Below are 15,908 nucleotides of genomic sequence, written 5' to 3'. Positions count from 1 at the left end.
TTTGAGAGAAACAGTGCATTGTAGAAATTTACCAGCCATGTGTGTTCCTAATTCTGTTGAGTATCTGTTTATATCTTTCGGCTATATTATTTTTGGAGGAAGTTCAAACTTCTACTAGCTTTTGCATGAAGTCAAAGGTAATTCTCATATGTAAAATTTGCTTTTGAAAACAAAAGCTTAGAGTTCCAGGGTTGAATGCACAAGTCTGCATTTCCCTTTGTGTAACTTCGGCAATCCCGTAGATAATAATCACATATCCTTTCTTGGCCCTCACCTTTCTAATACCATGAGCCCTTGGTTTGACTTCTGAACTCTCCTTGTAACTGTATTTCCCTCAGTCGTTTTACTTGCCTTTTCCTATGTCCATTATATATCCTACCGAAGGTATGAGAACTGCACACAGATACCATAGTCTCATTGTCAGTGGCTCAGAGAGAGAGTGGGAAGAATAAAAGCAAAAAGTTAGATTGTAGGAGAAATGATTCTCGACCTTCCCAACCTCTCCATGAAAATAATATCAAGGGAAGAAAAATGAAATCTTACTGTTTACAAGCATAGAAGTTCATGATTTTTAGTGCTATGTGAGTCAAGATGCTATTTTAACTGTACCAAGTATTATGGAATGCTCACGAAAGAAGCAGAAGACATAGCTTTTGCCCTTGAGAAAATCCTATTCAGCAGGAAAGCTGGAGGAAGCACGCATACATGCACACACAATGCAAAATAACATGCAACCAACTGGTGTACAGAAATAAAAATAAGATGGTTAGGTGATTAAGAGGCTTAAAAGACAAAAGATGAAAAGATGATTGTTTATTATAGAAGTAGTTTGAGCTGGGCCTTGAGAAACCAGAAAAAATCAATCCAAGTTGACCTTAAAGAGCGCATAGTTAGGAGAATGGACTAATAGAGTAGTGGGGGGAAATGCAGATGGTAATAGCCTAAGTGGTAAATGGATAATGAAGCAATAGAGGCAGCAGATGGAGACAGCTTGGCAAAGAAAGGAAGGAGATAAATAGTATGATAACTAGATGAAGGGGCAGTTGGGTCATTTTAGTTGTTGTTTTTTTTTTTCTTTTTTAAGAAAGACTTGTGCTTGTTTGAAGACAAAGAATAAGAAACCAGTAAAGAGGGAGACATTGAGAATGCCAGTAAGAAAAGAGAGAGTGAAGGGTCCGAAGTCTGGACAGAAGAGAAGGAAGGAGCCTCAGAGAGAAACTGGGACACGGAATTTTATGGCACACTGAGTATGAGAGAGGCATATTGATATTGGGAAAATGAGAGGTAGGAGTTCCAAAAGAGGACCCATAGATGTTTATATCTTGTTCCATAGATGTTACTATCTATCCCAATTTCATATTACTGTTGTTGTTATCGTTATTTTAAGATTTTATTTATCTATTTGAGACAGAGAGTGTGAAAGAGAGAGCATGAGTGGGTGGAGCAGCAGAGGGAGAGGGAGAAACAGACTCCCCACTGAGCAGGGAACCCAACACAGGGGCTTGATTCTAGGACCCTGAGATCATGACCTAAGCTGAAGGCAGAAGCTTCACTGACTGAGCCACCCAGGCACCCCAGTATTGTTGTTACTATGTGTTATGAGTTTTGCTTGGGAGATGTTTTAATTTGATATTATTGAATATTTTCCGAGTTCCTTAAAGATAGAAATTAAAAGCGATAGCAAATACGACAGCCCCTGAAAACTGGTGCCTCTGCGGGCTGCTTCTTTTTCCCAGGGCCTGGCACAAGAAGTTGTACAATCCCCTTATTACTCTCAACTATGGGATAGGTGGGTCTTAATATAATCGCCTTTATGAAATGTCTGGAAGGTAGATGTCAAGATTTTAGACAGCCATGACTGCCCTGTCCTTTGGGGACTTACATTCTAAGATACAAAAGGGGGTGCTGGATAAATTGAGCCGTAACTAGCCCTAATGTTGCTCTGACATTATTTAAAAATATAGACAACGGGCATCCTTGCTGTGTGCTACCAATGACATATTCCAAAATACTGGCCAGGAGACAATTCAGCTTCTAGGTATCAGATAACCATCTAAAACCACTTGGAAACACATCAGAACTCTTGGACAGGTCATGATAGTTTTTGTGTATGTGTGTCTGCAGGCTCTACATACCAATTTAGAACTTAGAACCATATCTTTTGGAACAACTTTAATGAACTATATTTTACATACTATGTAATTTCCAATTTAAAGTATACAACTCAGGGGCGCCTGGGTGGCTCAGTGGGTTAAGCCTCTGCCTTCAGCTCAGGTCATGATCTCAGGGTCCTGGGATTGAGCCCCGCATCGGCTCTGCTCAGCAGGGAGCCTGCTTCCCCCTCTCTCTCTCTGCCTGCCTCTCTGCCTACTTGTGATCTCTCTGTCAAATAACTAAATAAAATCTTTAAAAAAAAATAAAGTATACAGTTCAGCAATTCTTGGCATATTCAGAGTTGTATAACCATCATGGCTATTTAATTCTAGAACATTTTCATCACACTGAAAAGATACCTCATAGTCACTGGCAGTTACCCGTTATCCCCACTTCTCCCCAGCCCCTGGCAACCACAAATCTATTTCCTGTCTTTATAGATTTGCCTATATGTACGTTTTATATAAATGGAATCATATAATGTGTATTCTTTTGCATCTGGCTTTTTTCAGTTAACTTAATGTTTCCAAAGTTTGTCCATGTTGTGGCATGTACTGATACTTCATTCCTTTTTATGGTTGAATAATATTCCACTGTGTGAGTATACCATATTTTGTTTATCTACTTATCAACTGATGGACCTTTTGTGGATTTTCACTTTTTTGCTATTATAAATAATGCTGCTATAAGCATTCATGTACAATTTTTATTGTACCTGTTTTCAGTTTTTTAAGAGGCCAGAGGTAAAAGGGTGCCAATTTCTCCACATTTGTCAACACATTTATTGTCTATCATTTTTATTTTAGCTATCTTAGTGGGGATGAAGTAGTATCTCATTGTGGTTTTAACTTGCATGTCCTTGATGGCTAATGATGTTGAGCCTCTTTTCCTGTGCTTATTGGCCATTTGTATTTCTTCTTTGGAGAAATGTCTATTCGGATCCTTGGCCCATTTTTCAATCAGTTTATTTGTATTTTTACTGGTCAGTTTGTAAGTCTTCTTAATGTATTCTAGATACAAGCCTCTTTTCTAATATATGATTTGCAAACATTTTCTCCCATTCTGTAGGCAGTCTCTTCACTTTCTTGATGGTGTCTTCTGAGGCACAAAAGTTTTTAATTTTGATGAAGTCAAATGTATCTATTTTTTCTTTCATTTTATATGCTTTTGATATCATATCTAAGAAACTACTGCCAAACCCCAGGTCACAAAGAATTATGCCTGTGATTTCTGCTTGAGAATTTTACAGCTTTAGTTCTTAAATGTAGCTATTTGGTCCATTTCGAGTTAATTTTTATATATGGTGTGAGGGAATGATTAAACTTCACTCTTGCTTGTGGATATCCACTTGTCCATCACCACTGGTTGAAAAGGCTATTCTTTTCCCCATTGAATTGTCTTGGTGCCTTTGTTGAAATTCGGCTAACCATAAATGTGATGTTTAATTTCTTGACTCTCAGTTCTATTCTATTGATCTATATGTCTATCATAATACCAGTACGATTACTGTAGTTTTGTAATAAGTTTTGAAATCAGGAAGTGTTTTCCTTTTTTTTTTTTTTTAAGAGTGCTTTAGTTGTTCTGGGTTCCTTGAATTTCCAGGTGAATTTTAGCTCAGCTAGTGTATTTCTGGAAAATGGGAGTTAGAATTTTGATAGGGTTGCATCGACTCTACAGATCGGTTTAGGAAGTATTGCCATTTTAATAACAGTAAGTCTTGTAATCCATGAATATGGATGTTTCCATTTCTTTAGGCCTTCTTTAATTTCTTTCAGTGATGTTTTGTTTTTCTCAGTATACGAGTCTTGCAACTTTTTAGAAAAAGATTTATTTATTTATTTTAGAGAGGGAGAGAAAGTGTGCAAGCCAGTGTAAGCTGGGGGTGGGGAGGGGCAGTGGGAGAAGGAAAGAATCTTCAGGCAGACTCCCCACTGAACATGGAGCCAAATGCAGGGCTCCATCCCAGGACCCCGATATCATGACCTGAGTTGAAACCAAAAGTTGGACACTCACCCAACTGAACCACTCAGGTGCCCCAACTTGCAGCTTTTTTTGTTAAATTTATCCCAAGTTTTTAAATTCTTTTTGACGATATTATAAGTGGAAATCATTTCTTTAATTTCCTTTTTTGTCTTTTCATTGCATGGTCCATATTTATTCATTAGCATTTGAATATTTTTTCTTGCTAGTGGCAATATTATTTTCTTTTAAGGAGGTATTTTATACCATATTGACCATGACTCTGAGTCATTGTTTAAATATGTAAAAATGTGATGATAAATTTGAGTTTTATATCCATTCAAGTTTTCACCAAAGAAATTCAGAGAGATTGACTACTTCGTATACCATTGGTAATAATCCATAGACTGAGATTCTACAAACATAATTTGTGTTTCACTGTATGAGATTGTATATCACATCAGGAGAGCCTGAAATTTGGAAACTAATGTTTGTGAATATTTCTTAGTGGTCATTATAACACACCAGAAGAGCTGTGAAATTTTTTTAAAAAATTTAAGAAAGTGGAAATCCTTATGACAGAACTTCAAGAAATACTTCTAAGAAGAGAATTAAGTCTTTTAAACAACAATATGTTCAACAAACAGATATACAGGGTCAAAATGCAATTCAAAATTTGTCTTTTAATTAATGGTGAGATTTTAAACAATACCATTTCACTTCTGTCTGAGAAGATGTATGTAATACTAAATGAGCTATTGTATTGGCACATGAAATCTTTCAGTGTCTGGACCTAATTGTTTACACTTACACACTCATGTATTTCTCAAGTGTAATATTTGCTAATGAACTTTTCCACACAGTCAGCGATCTATTGTCAGTGTCAGGAAGGCAGGAGTATTTTATGTCTAAACATATTTTATTCACAGTTAATTCCCAAAGGTCTCCGTGTGATGTTTCAGTTCTTCTTCCCACTAAACTTTATACCAAAATGTCAAAGTAAATGATCAACATTACTAAATAAATTATCAAGATTACTATTTTATTAATTCATCCAAACAATATTTACCAAGTGCCTACCGTGTACCAGGTTCATTCTTCCTTTTCTTTCTCCTGCATACTCCTGGGTTATAGAACCGATATAAAAAGCATGTGTAATATACAAGCTGGAAAATCTATCCCTGAAGAACTGAGAGTTGAATATGTATTTTTCTTCAATAGTTTATGTAAAGAAAAGTATACAAGGCTACTTAGATGGGAAGGGTAGGATAGGTTTTCACTGTCCCCTTTATATCTCTTTGCAGCTTTTAGTCACAGGAATTAGGGATTCATTTCACCTCTCCATTTTGTTCCAAGCACTGATATTTTAAATTTCATAATGATTTTTAAACTATGAACCAATTATTATGTTTGAAGGAACAAAAGGGAGATGGTACTTATGCCATGAGACACACACTAGGATTAATTCAGGTGAATGACCATACCAAAGGTATTTGTTGATGTCTTCTGAGGATTTTGAACGTGCTATAGGGTGAGGTGAAGGGCAGATATGATCTTAAGGCATGTTTCTTTTTCATCCCTTTGGACAACATCCTCTTCAGTTAATTAAAGCCAGTATCTTAAAAATAAATAAGTAAATAAATAAAATAAAGCCAGTATCTTCTTAGCTTAGATACATTTTATGGAACTTGCAAGTCCCTTAAAAGACTGCTAAGACTGCTGTTACGGACAATACCACAGCCTTTAACCTGGTCATTTTTACACGAGGACCTGATATGAGAATCTTTTTAATGACCACATGTCAGTATCTTCTGCTCATGTTTCACTGAGTTTTGTGCAGGATCATTAAATCCGGTCTAGCTACATTAAGTAGAAAAAAATAAACACATGTCTATGTCCAGCAGAGCGCTACTTACCCCTGTCTTATAAGGACAGTTTTGTTAATAATTATGTTCTTAGTATTCAGGTATGTGTCTGAGTCTAGAGATAATGAAGGCTTGGTTCCATTGCACACAGTGTCTGTCACCAATTCTGGGCCTCTATATTTACCTGCCAGGTAGCTTGACCTTTTCCTTTTAAACTAAGCAACTGTCAGTTAGCTTGCCATCCTTCCACACGGCCTATCTGCCATTGGTTTTTACCACTCAGCAGTTGATGCCTGTGTTGCAAGCTATAAAGAGAGTGTTTAGCTCAAACTAAATTGGGGGATATTGGTGGGACTGTGATAAAGATAGTACTGCACAGTTTGATATGAGCCAGGGCTCTTCATCTTGCATTTCTGCAAGGGAGTGTTCTGCTACTGGAGAATACGGTCTTCCTGGGCCTTTCGATATGCTGTGGCAATCTAAGTGATTAAATGACATTAAAACATTCATGTTACCGAATCCGGACCCTTGTGCTATATTTTAGCCCTGCTGCTAACACTTTGCAAATGAAGGATCAGGGGCCATGTTAAGTTTGGCCAAAACTATTCCACTTCCTTATCCTGGCACAGAATGTCTTCCTGAAATCACCTTCCATATCGTGGAATCCACATCCATTGTCTCTGCATGCCATTTTCTTCTCTTTAGTTTTTCCCCTTTGAGCTACATTAAGAAGAAACTGAAATAGTCAATTAACTAAGAACACTACGTTGTAACTCTTAACAAAATTTGAGAGAAGACAAAATGGAGCAGGCTATTCAGCGATGTGGATTGCTAGCAGGGAGACATCCCCCTTCCTGATACACTCCATGTTAAAGGTTAGAGGCTGAGAAATTTTCCATCTGCAAACTGTGAGAATTTCTCTTTAATACCAAATTGTGGCCACCCGCTTGCTATGCTATTTTTATTTAAATTATAGTCCACATGTTCATTCATGTTGTCATGTCTCTTCATCTATCTTGTTTTAACTGTGATGCAGGCTTTCAAAGGGTAAAACCATCTTTTAAAATCATTTTTATAAATGACTTAGTATATATGCTTCAGATATTTACTAATGCTAGTAACCAGGAAGCTCCAACAACACAACTTCACGAGTTTCTTTTGATTTAGTGAATAACATTTAAGTAGCCTCATTATGCAGTATATGATGCTATAAAGTGCAGAAGGAAGACATGGTGTAGCATTTGGTAAGGCTCGTATATAAAGGTTAATGTCCGTCAGCCAGTTTTGCCCTGATTTTTTAAAATGACAGTGTCTGCATTCATTAAAGGCTATTTGTAGCACCTTTAAAATAGTGCTTGTTGAACATAATTTTAAATTATCTTATATTCATAATACTGTTTGAACAACCAAATGATGCATTTTAAGAAGTGATAAGAGCCGCTGATTGAGGACAGCGATTGAACAAACTGAACATTAGGTCGAGAACGGAAGTATCCACATAAACCCAGTCTGTTAATTGTCTGCTCTTTGAAGACATCTGTCAGCTCCAGGACCTTAGGAGTTAAATGCATAATCAATCCTCTGGGGACAAGACCGTTCTGTCTGACATGGGAAAAAGTAACTTTCAGTGAAAAATAAGGTCCTCGGTTGGTCATTTATCATCTCAAAGGGCATATTTTATTATAAATGTCAATTCCACAAAATTATGTGTCCTGTAATACATAATTATGTTCAAAATTGCATTTGAAATCTATTATTAACAGTTAACAGTGAACATTCTTAAAATAGTTATTACTCTTGGCCTTAACACAAAAAGCAATAATGGAGGCATTTTAGGGAGTTAAAAGCTAGAAGGCATTGGCCTCTGAATAAAGCCACTGCAGGTGTGTTTCTTAATGGGCTGTTAATTTTATAGCAAGTGAACACAAAGGACAGAGACCATGTGTGTTTTTAAACTGTGTTTGGTGTGGAGAAAGAGCTGATGGCTGAAAAATATAAAGGCAGTATGAAATGAGACCAAATTGGATTTTCCCTCTTGAAGTATGATCCTTGTGGCTTAAAACCAAGGCAAGCAAATTCTTGCCCCTCCTCTTCTATCCTTTCCCTCCCTGCCACCACTTAACACAGAATTCCACAGAAACATATAGTAAACTTGCACATCGGAAATAATTAGAAAATATGGCGATAAATAATAAAGATCATCTTGTCCAAACTCGACATCCTCTCACACTAATCATCTCCTTCTAGGTTTCTTGTTTTTGCTGCTGGCATTGTCTGAGTCACCCAAACTCAACAACCGTGGAGTCAGTTTTGACTCTTCCTTAGCCTCCATACCTAGCATTCCAGTATCCTAAGAACCTTGCTTCTCAATGTGTAGCCTGTGGACCATGCAACATGTGCATTACTTGGGAACTTGTGAGAAGTATCCAACCTCAGACCTACTGAATCATAATTTGTATATTAGTTAGATGCCCTTCCTTAAGCACATTCAAGTTTGTAAGTTCTGTGCTAGAATCTTCCTTTACATTGTCTTTTCTTCTTTTTCTTCTTCCCAAGAAAATAACTTTTATTATTATAAATCAGTCTCTTTATATTTTAAGTACTGTTTTTTGTAAAATATATGTCTTCAGATTTTACTTTTTAATCCAGAGTGATGACTTTACCTTTTAACATAAGCATTCAGTTTTTTGCTCTTTATTATAATTTGTCTTCCATCTTCTTTATGTTTTCTGATTCATCCATCCAGTCCGTGCCTTCTCTTTCTTGCCTTAGTTTATTTTTTTTTAAGATTTTATTTATTTATTTGACAGACAGAGATCACAAGTAGGCAGAGAGGCAGGCAGAGAGAGAGAGGAGGAAGCAGGCTCCCTGCGGAGCAGAGAGCCCGATGCGGGGCTCGATCCCAGGACCCTGGGATCATGACCTGAGCCGAAGGCAGAGGCCCAACCCACTGAGCCACCCAGGCACCCCTCTTGCCTTAGTTTAGATAAATTATTTTTATCTCAGTATTATTTTCTCTATGCTAGCATGAAAAATAAATTTTTATTTTTTAGTATTTATGTTTGAAAGTATAATACGATTTTTAAAATTTATAATAATCTGAAGTTCATTGATATTTGTATCATTCTATAGGATAACCCAGTTTGGGTTTTTTTTTTTTCTGAGCTTGCTATATTTTTTTTTCTTTATTGTCTAGGTGAGGCTTATTTTTTTTTAATTTTTTAATTTTTTATTAACATATAATGTATTATTAGCCCCGGGGGTACAGGTCTGTGAATTGCCAGGTTTACACACTTCACAGCACTCACCATAGCACACACCTTCCCCAATGTCCATAACCCAGCCACCCTCTCCTTACCCCCCTCTCCCCGGCAACCCTCAGTTTGTTTTGTGAGATTAAGAGTCTCTTATGGTTTGTCTCCCTCCCGATTCCATCTTGTTTCATTTTTTAGGATAACCCAGTTTAATACTTCCTCAGTAATATGTGATTTTTTAACTTTATCAAGCAGAAATTGACAAGTATAATTGTATATATTTAAAGTATACAACATGCTGATTTCATAAGCCTATACAATGTAGAAATGATTAAAAAGGTGAAGATAATTATCACATCCATCACCTCACATAATTAACTTTTTTGGTGTGGTAAAAATGCTTAAGATCTACTCTCAACAACATTCAAGTACATAATGCTGTATTATTAACTATAGTCACCATGTTCTACGTTAGATTGTCTGAGCTCTCCTAGTAACTAAAAAGTTGTACCCTTTGACCCACATCACCCCATTTCCCCCTCCCTCCAATCCTGGCAGCCATTCTAGTTTCTGTTTCTATGAAATTGGCTTTTATTCTTTTATAGATTCCACACATAAGTGATATCATGCAGTATTTGTCTTTCTCTGTCTTGCTTGGTTTACTTAGCATAATGCCCTCCAGATTGATCCATATTGTTGCAAATGGCAGGATTTCCTTTTTTTTTATTGAGTGGCTGAATGATATTTCATGTATATATACACAATGGAGTATTTTATATATATATGTATTGTATATTATGTGTATATATATATGTATATAAATAATATACACATCACATGTTCTTTATCCACTCTTCCATCAAAGGATATTTAGGTTGTTTCCATATCTTGGCTGTTGTGAGTATTGCTGCAGTGAATGTGGGTGTGTAGATATCTTCTTAGGATTTTGATTGCAGTTCCTTTGGATATACACCCAGAAGTGAGATCACTGGATCATATGGTAGTTTTATTTTTCGAGGACCTACCATACTGTTTTTCAAAACAGCTGTACCATTTTGCATAGCCACCAACAGTGTATAAAGTTATAAAGGGTTCCCTTCTCTCCACATCCTTATCAACATTTGTTATTTCTTATCTTTTTGTTAATAACCAGCCTAACAGGATCCGAGGTGTTGTCTCATTATGGGTTTGATTTGCATTTCCCCCAACGATTAGTGATGTTGAGCACGTTTTCTTATACCTATTGGCTGTCTGTATGTCTTTTCTAGAAAAAAGTCATTTGCCCATTTTTTATTGGATTATTTGTTTTTTTGCTATTGAGTTGGATTATTTGCTTCTTTACTATTGAGTTGTATAAATTATATATTTTGGATATTCACCCCTTATCAGATACATGGTTTGCAAATAATTTTCTCCCATTTTGTAGGTTGCCTTTTTAATGTACTGACTGTTTCTTTTGTTGTGCAGAGCTCTCTAGTTTGATGTAGTCCCACTTGCTTATTTTATAGTTGCTTGGAATGAACTATCCCATGTAAACTGTTGAGCCCACCCTAAATTTAGATCTTCATGTCATTTCATCTGAATTATTGCTCCATAATTCTCTATCATCCTTGTGTTTCCCTGCTCTAAATCATCCTACCTTCTGCCTCAAGATTAGTCTTTCTAATGTACCCAAATATTTCCCCTCTTCTTAAAAACCTTTAATGGCTTTCCATCTTTACTCGATAAACCCTCAGGATTGGCATGCAAGGCCCTATGATGCCATCCTTTCCTTCCAGCCCTATCTCTAACTGTTCTTCTCTATAGACACATAGCCACCACTATAGCTTTACAAGTTTCTCTCTCTCCTCTTTGTTTTGGTGCAAGGCGTTCCTTCCCAGTGGAACATTCTTCTCAACAGCTCTGTTGAAATCTTCTCCCTCCTTTAAGGCCCATCTTCAGTACTACTTCCCATAAATACCCTTTTCTCATTCATTCATTCATTCATTCATTGAATAAATATGTACAGAGAACATACTGTTTGCGTACATTCCTCTAGTTACTGGGGATAAAACAAGGAACAAAACAGCCACAACCTCATGGAGCTTACATTCTATTGGGAGAAAATAGACAATAGACAAGTAAAACATATGGTATGTTAGGGGGTTATAAGCACTAAGAAGAAAAATAAAGGAAGATAAAAGGCATAGAGACAGCTAAGAATGAGGAGTATCCTCCAACCAAATACCCTTTACTCCTTTGAATACCCAGAGCACTTATTTTCCTTTACAACATAGTTATTGTACACTTGTCCTATTTTCTCTCATATATTTAAAGCTCCTTGAGAGCAAGAACTGCATCTTGTTCATCATTGTATCTCCTGTCACTACCCAGACCACCTCAGTAAATAGTGGTTAAAATGAATCAAATGATGGAAATAAATGCAATAGTAGTTCAAGAGAAGGAAGAGACTGGTATAGTGGTTGGTTGGGGAGGGCTCCTTGGAAGATATTTTGGGTAAAGTCTTGAAAATATGGGTAGGGTAGGGAGGAAAAAAGAGTTTAGTAAGTCATTTTCATATATTTGTGCTGAAAAACTAAAAACCATTAACTTACGTGTTAAGATTAATATTACATGCAATTTTCTTTACCTTTAAAACCAGTGTTTCAGAAGGGACGGGCGATAGACACTGGAGAAGTTGACATTGGTGCACAGGTCATGCAGACCATTCCACCCGGCTTATTCTGGCGTTTCCAGATTACTATCCACCATCCTATATATCTGAAATTCAATATTTCTTTAGCCAAGGACTCTCTGCTGGGAATTTATGGCAGAAGAAACATTCCACCTACACATACTCAGGTATTTGATGTTATAGGTATTTCTTGACCCTTTTTAGAGGGTGGTGGGATGATTAGTTCAGGGTTTGTGAGTTGCAAAGTGTGTGGGAGTCAAAGGTAAAGGCAGACAATGTTTGTAATTGGCAAATATCCAAAATAATCACATCCAAATTAATGAAAAAGAATGACATTGAGAAATAAGCAATAGCATTTAATGAGCAAATTCAGAAAAAAAAAGTTTAACAAAATACTCTTGAAATTTGAATTTTGTTTCCTGGAACAGGATGATCATGAGCTTTCCCTGCCCCCTCATCTTACTTAGCCTTTGGGCCCACATCCCCCTTGGCTGGCTCCATATGGCCTTGACCCTTTGTCCCAGTGAAGAATGCAAATCAATAAAGGAAATGAGTCCAAAAGGGAGGTTTTATCTTAGAGGTAGAAATTTTTTCTTGTTATTGTTAATAATAACTGAAGTATGTAAAACCTCTATGGTTTACAAGGCTCTTCTATAAATGTTAGCCACCTGATTTCTCTCTCTCTCTCTTTTTTTTCCTTATCTCTTCCTTGCATGAACCCATTTGGGGCCCTGCTCCATCTAAGAAGTAGCATAAGGAATCATAACCAAGAGGGGATTACTTTTTTTTTTCCAACAGATATGACTTCAGTCCAAACCTTACCTTCTGGATGGGAATAGGCAGGGAATTAGAATGCCATTCAAATGTGACCCCCTTTTTAAAAATGCCCAAGGAAATGTGTGCCATGTGCTTGTCCACTGATTAGGGGAAAAAAGGAGGGAATCCTTTGAATATTTAAATATGTTACCACAAAGGTAGTAAATTATGATGAATGTTCTCAAATTTTAGATTGTTTAGTTGTTTTAAAAACTATAAAATTCTTGAATTTGTAGAGAAGATTATGGTCATATTTTTGAAGGAAATGTGTGGTTTCGAATGTCTTTTGTCTGATACTTCAGTAAAATATCAAGATTCTCTTGCCTAATACTAAATAAGATTCTTTTCTATTCCTTGGCTTACTTATTTTTAGACAATTATTTTGAATACTAATAAATACATAAACTGAAAGGTTTATGACATTTATAAATATAGTGGGGTTTTTTTCAGAATCAGATTTAAGTATACTTAAGAAAGAACAATTTCTTCTTTTGCTTTCCTCAGAGAAGTATAAAGTAGAAATAGGGCAATTGAAGTTAATGTTTTTCATTAGTCTAGAAGTAAAAGTAGTGGCTCATATTTGTGTGTGTATTTGTTCCAGTTTGATTTTGTAAAACTGATGGATGGAAAACAACTGGTCAAGCAGGACTCCAAGGGCTCTGATGATACCCAGCACTCGCCTCGGAACCTGATCTTAACCTCACTGCAGGAGACCGGTTTCATAGAGTACATGGACCAAGGGCCTTGGTATCTGGCATTTTACAATGATGGGAAAAAGATGGAGCAGGTGTTCGTGTTAACCACAGCAATCGGTAAGCTGCCTTGACTATTTTTTTTTACCTTTTTTAAAAAAATTTCTTTTCACTGTAACAGAATTCATTGTTTTTGCACCACACCCAGTGCTCCATGCATTACATGCCCTCCTTAATACCCACCACCTGGCTCCCCCAACCTCCCACCCCCCACCCCTTCAGAACCCTCTATTGTTTTTCAGAGTCCATAGTCTCTCATGGTTCACCTCCCCCTCCAATTTCCCTCAACTCCCTTCTTCTCTCCATCTCCCCATGTCCTCCGTGTTATTTGTTATGCTCCACAAATAAGTGAAACCATATGATAATTGACTCTCTCTGCTTGACTTATTTCACTCAGCATAATCTCAGTGGCTTTCTTATACACTAACAATGAAAATACAGAAAGGGAAATTAGAGAATCGATTCCATTTACTATAGCACCAAGAGCCATAAGATACCTGGGAATAAACCTAACCAAAGAGGTAAAGGATCTGTACTCGAGGAACACTTGAGGAACACTCATGAAAGAAATTGAAGAAGACACAAAAAGATGGAAGACCATTCCATGCTCTTGGATCGGAAGAATAAACATTGTTAAAATGTCTATACTGCCTAGAGCAATCTATACTTTTAATGCCATTCCGATCAAAGTTCCACCAGTATTTTTCAAAGAGCTGGAGCAAATAATCCTAAAATTTGTATGGAATCAGAAGAGACCCCGAATAGCTAAGGAAATGTTGAAAAACAAAAATAAAACTGGCGGCATCACGTTACCTGATTTCAAGCTTTACTACAAAGCTGTGATCACCAAGACAGCATGGTACTGGCATGAAAACAGACACATAGACCAGTGGAACAGAGTAGAGAGCCCAGATATGGACCCTCAACTCTATGGTCAAATAATCTTCGACAAAACAGGAAAAAATACCCAGTGGAAAAACGACAGTCTCTTCAATAAATGGTGCTGGGAAAACTGGACAGCTATATGTAGAAGAATGAAACTCGACCATTCTCTTACACCGTACACAAAGATAAACTCGAAATGGATAAAAGACCTCAACATGAGACAGGAATCCATCAGAATCCTAGAGGAGAACATAGGCAGTAACCTCTTTGATATCAGCCACAACAACTTCTTTCAAGGTATGTCTCCAAAAGCAAAGGAAACAAAAGCGAAAATGAACTTTTGGGACTTCATCAAGATCAAAAGCTTCTGCACAGCAAAGGAAACAGTCAACAAAACAAAGAGGCAACCCACGGAATGGGAGAAGATATTTGCAAATGACAGTACAGACAAAAAAAAAAGGTTGATATCCAGGATCTATAAAGAACTTCTCAAACTCAACACACACAAAACAGATAATCATATCAAAAAATGGGCAGAAGATATGAACAGACACTTCTTCAATGAAGACATACAAATGGCTATCAGACACATGAAAAAATGTTCATCATCACTAGCCATCAGGGAGATTCAAATTAAAACCACATTGAGATATCACCTTACACCAGGTAGAATGGCCAAAATTAGCAAGACAGGAAACAACATGTGTTGGAGAGGATGTGGAAAAAGGGGAACCCTCTTATACTGTTGGTGGGAATGCAAGTTGGTGCAGCCACTTTGAAGAACAGTGTGGAGATTCCTTAAGAAATTAAAAATAGAGCTTCCCTATGACCCTGCAATTGCACTGGTGGGTATTTACCCCAAAGATACAGATGCAGTGAAGAGAAGGGCCATCTCTACCCCAATGTTTATAGCAGCAATGGCCACGGTCGCCAAACTGTGGAAAGAACCAAGATGCCCTTCAACGGACGAATGGATAAGGAAGATGTGGTCCATATACACTATGGAGTATTATGCCTCCATCAGAAAGGATGAATACCCAACTTTTGTAGCAACATGGACGGGACTGGAAGCTGCCTTGACTATTATTTTGAATTAACAGCATAGTTCTAGAAAGAGATGAGTGATTAAAGTAATACAGATGTTAAAAAAATAAAGTAATACAGATGTTGTTTAAACTCACTGCTCATTTTACCTTAAAGTCCTTATTCAAGATAGGTCACTATGAGAAAGGCTTTTATCATTGTTGTGATTAATGTTGTTTAAATGCCGATTACGATTTTTTAAATGCTCCATTATTTGCACCACTACTGTAGAATACTTGCCATGTACCTTTTTTATGTTTTCAATAGGAATAATTACCTGGATTATAATATTACCAGAGCTGCATCGATGAACAACTTCAATGAAATAGGGAGTAAGCAAGAGAATCTCTGTTAATTCAAGAGCTATTGGAAAAGAAAAAGCAATAAAAGGTTTTTGAAGTGGAAAAACTAGCATTAGTCTAGTTCTTCTTTAGAACAGCTGGTTCTAGAACGACGATGCCTTCAA

At 36.8% G+C, this 15,908-nt stretch overlaps 1 protein-coding gene across 3 annotated transcripts in view; it reads left to right on the top strand.

Annotated features, from left to right (window-relative positions):
- TENM1 (teneurin transmembrane protein 1) overlaps positions 1–15,908 on the top strand; it is a gene marked incomplete at both ends in the record, with an annotated part of 555,572 nt that overhangs the window by 281,621 nt on the left and 258,043 nt on the right. For all 3 annotated transcript variants that reach the window (XM_080831205.1, XM_080831204.1, XM_080831203.1), the window contains 2 exons: positions 11,874–12,073; positions 13,324–13,534. In XM_080831205.1, the coding sequence (XP_080687331.1) occupies positions 11,874–12,073; positions 13,324–13,534 (411 nt within the window). The remainder of the gene's footprint in view (positions 1–11,873; positions 12,074–13,323; positions 13,535–15,908) is intronic.

This window comes from Martes martes (genome assembly GCF_963455335.1).
Source record: "Martes martes genome assembly, chromosome: X".
In the NCBI taxonomy this organism is placed as follows: domain Eukaryota; kingdom Metazoa; phylum Chordata; class Mammalia; order Carnivora; family Mustelidae; genus Martes; species Martes martes.
Note: the sequence above shows the minus strand (reverse complement) of the source record. Positions and strands in the feature narration are given on the sequence as shown.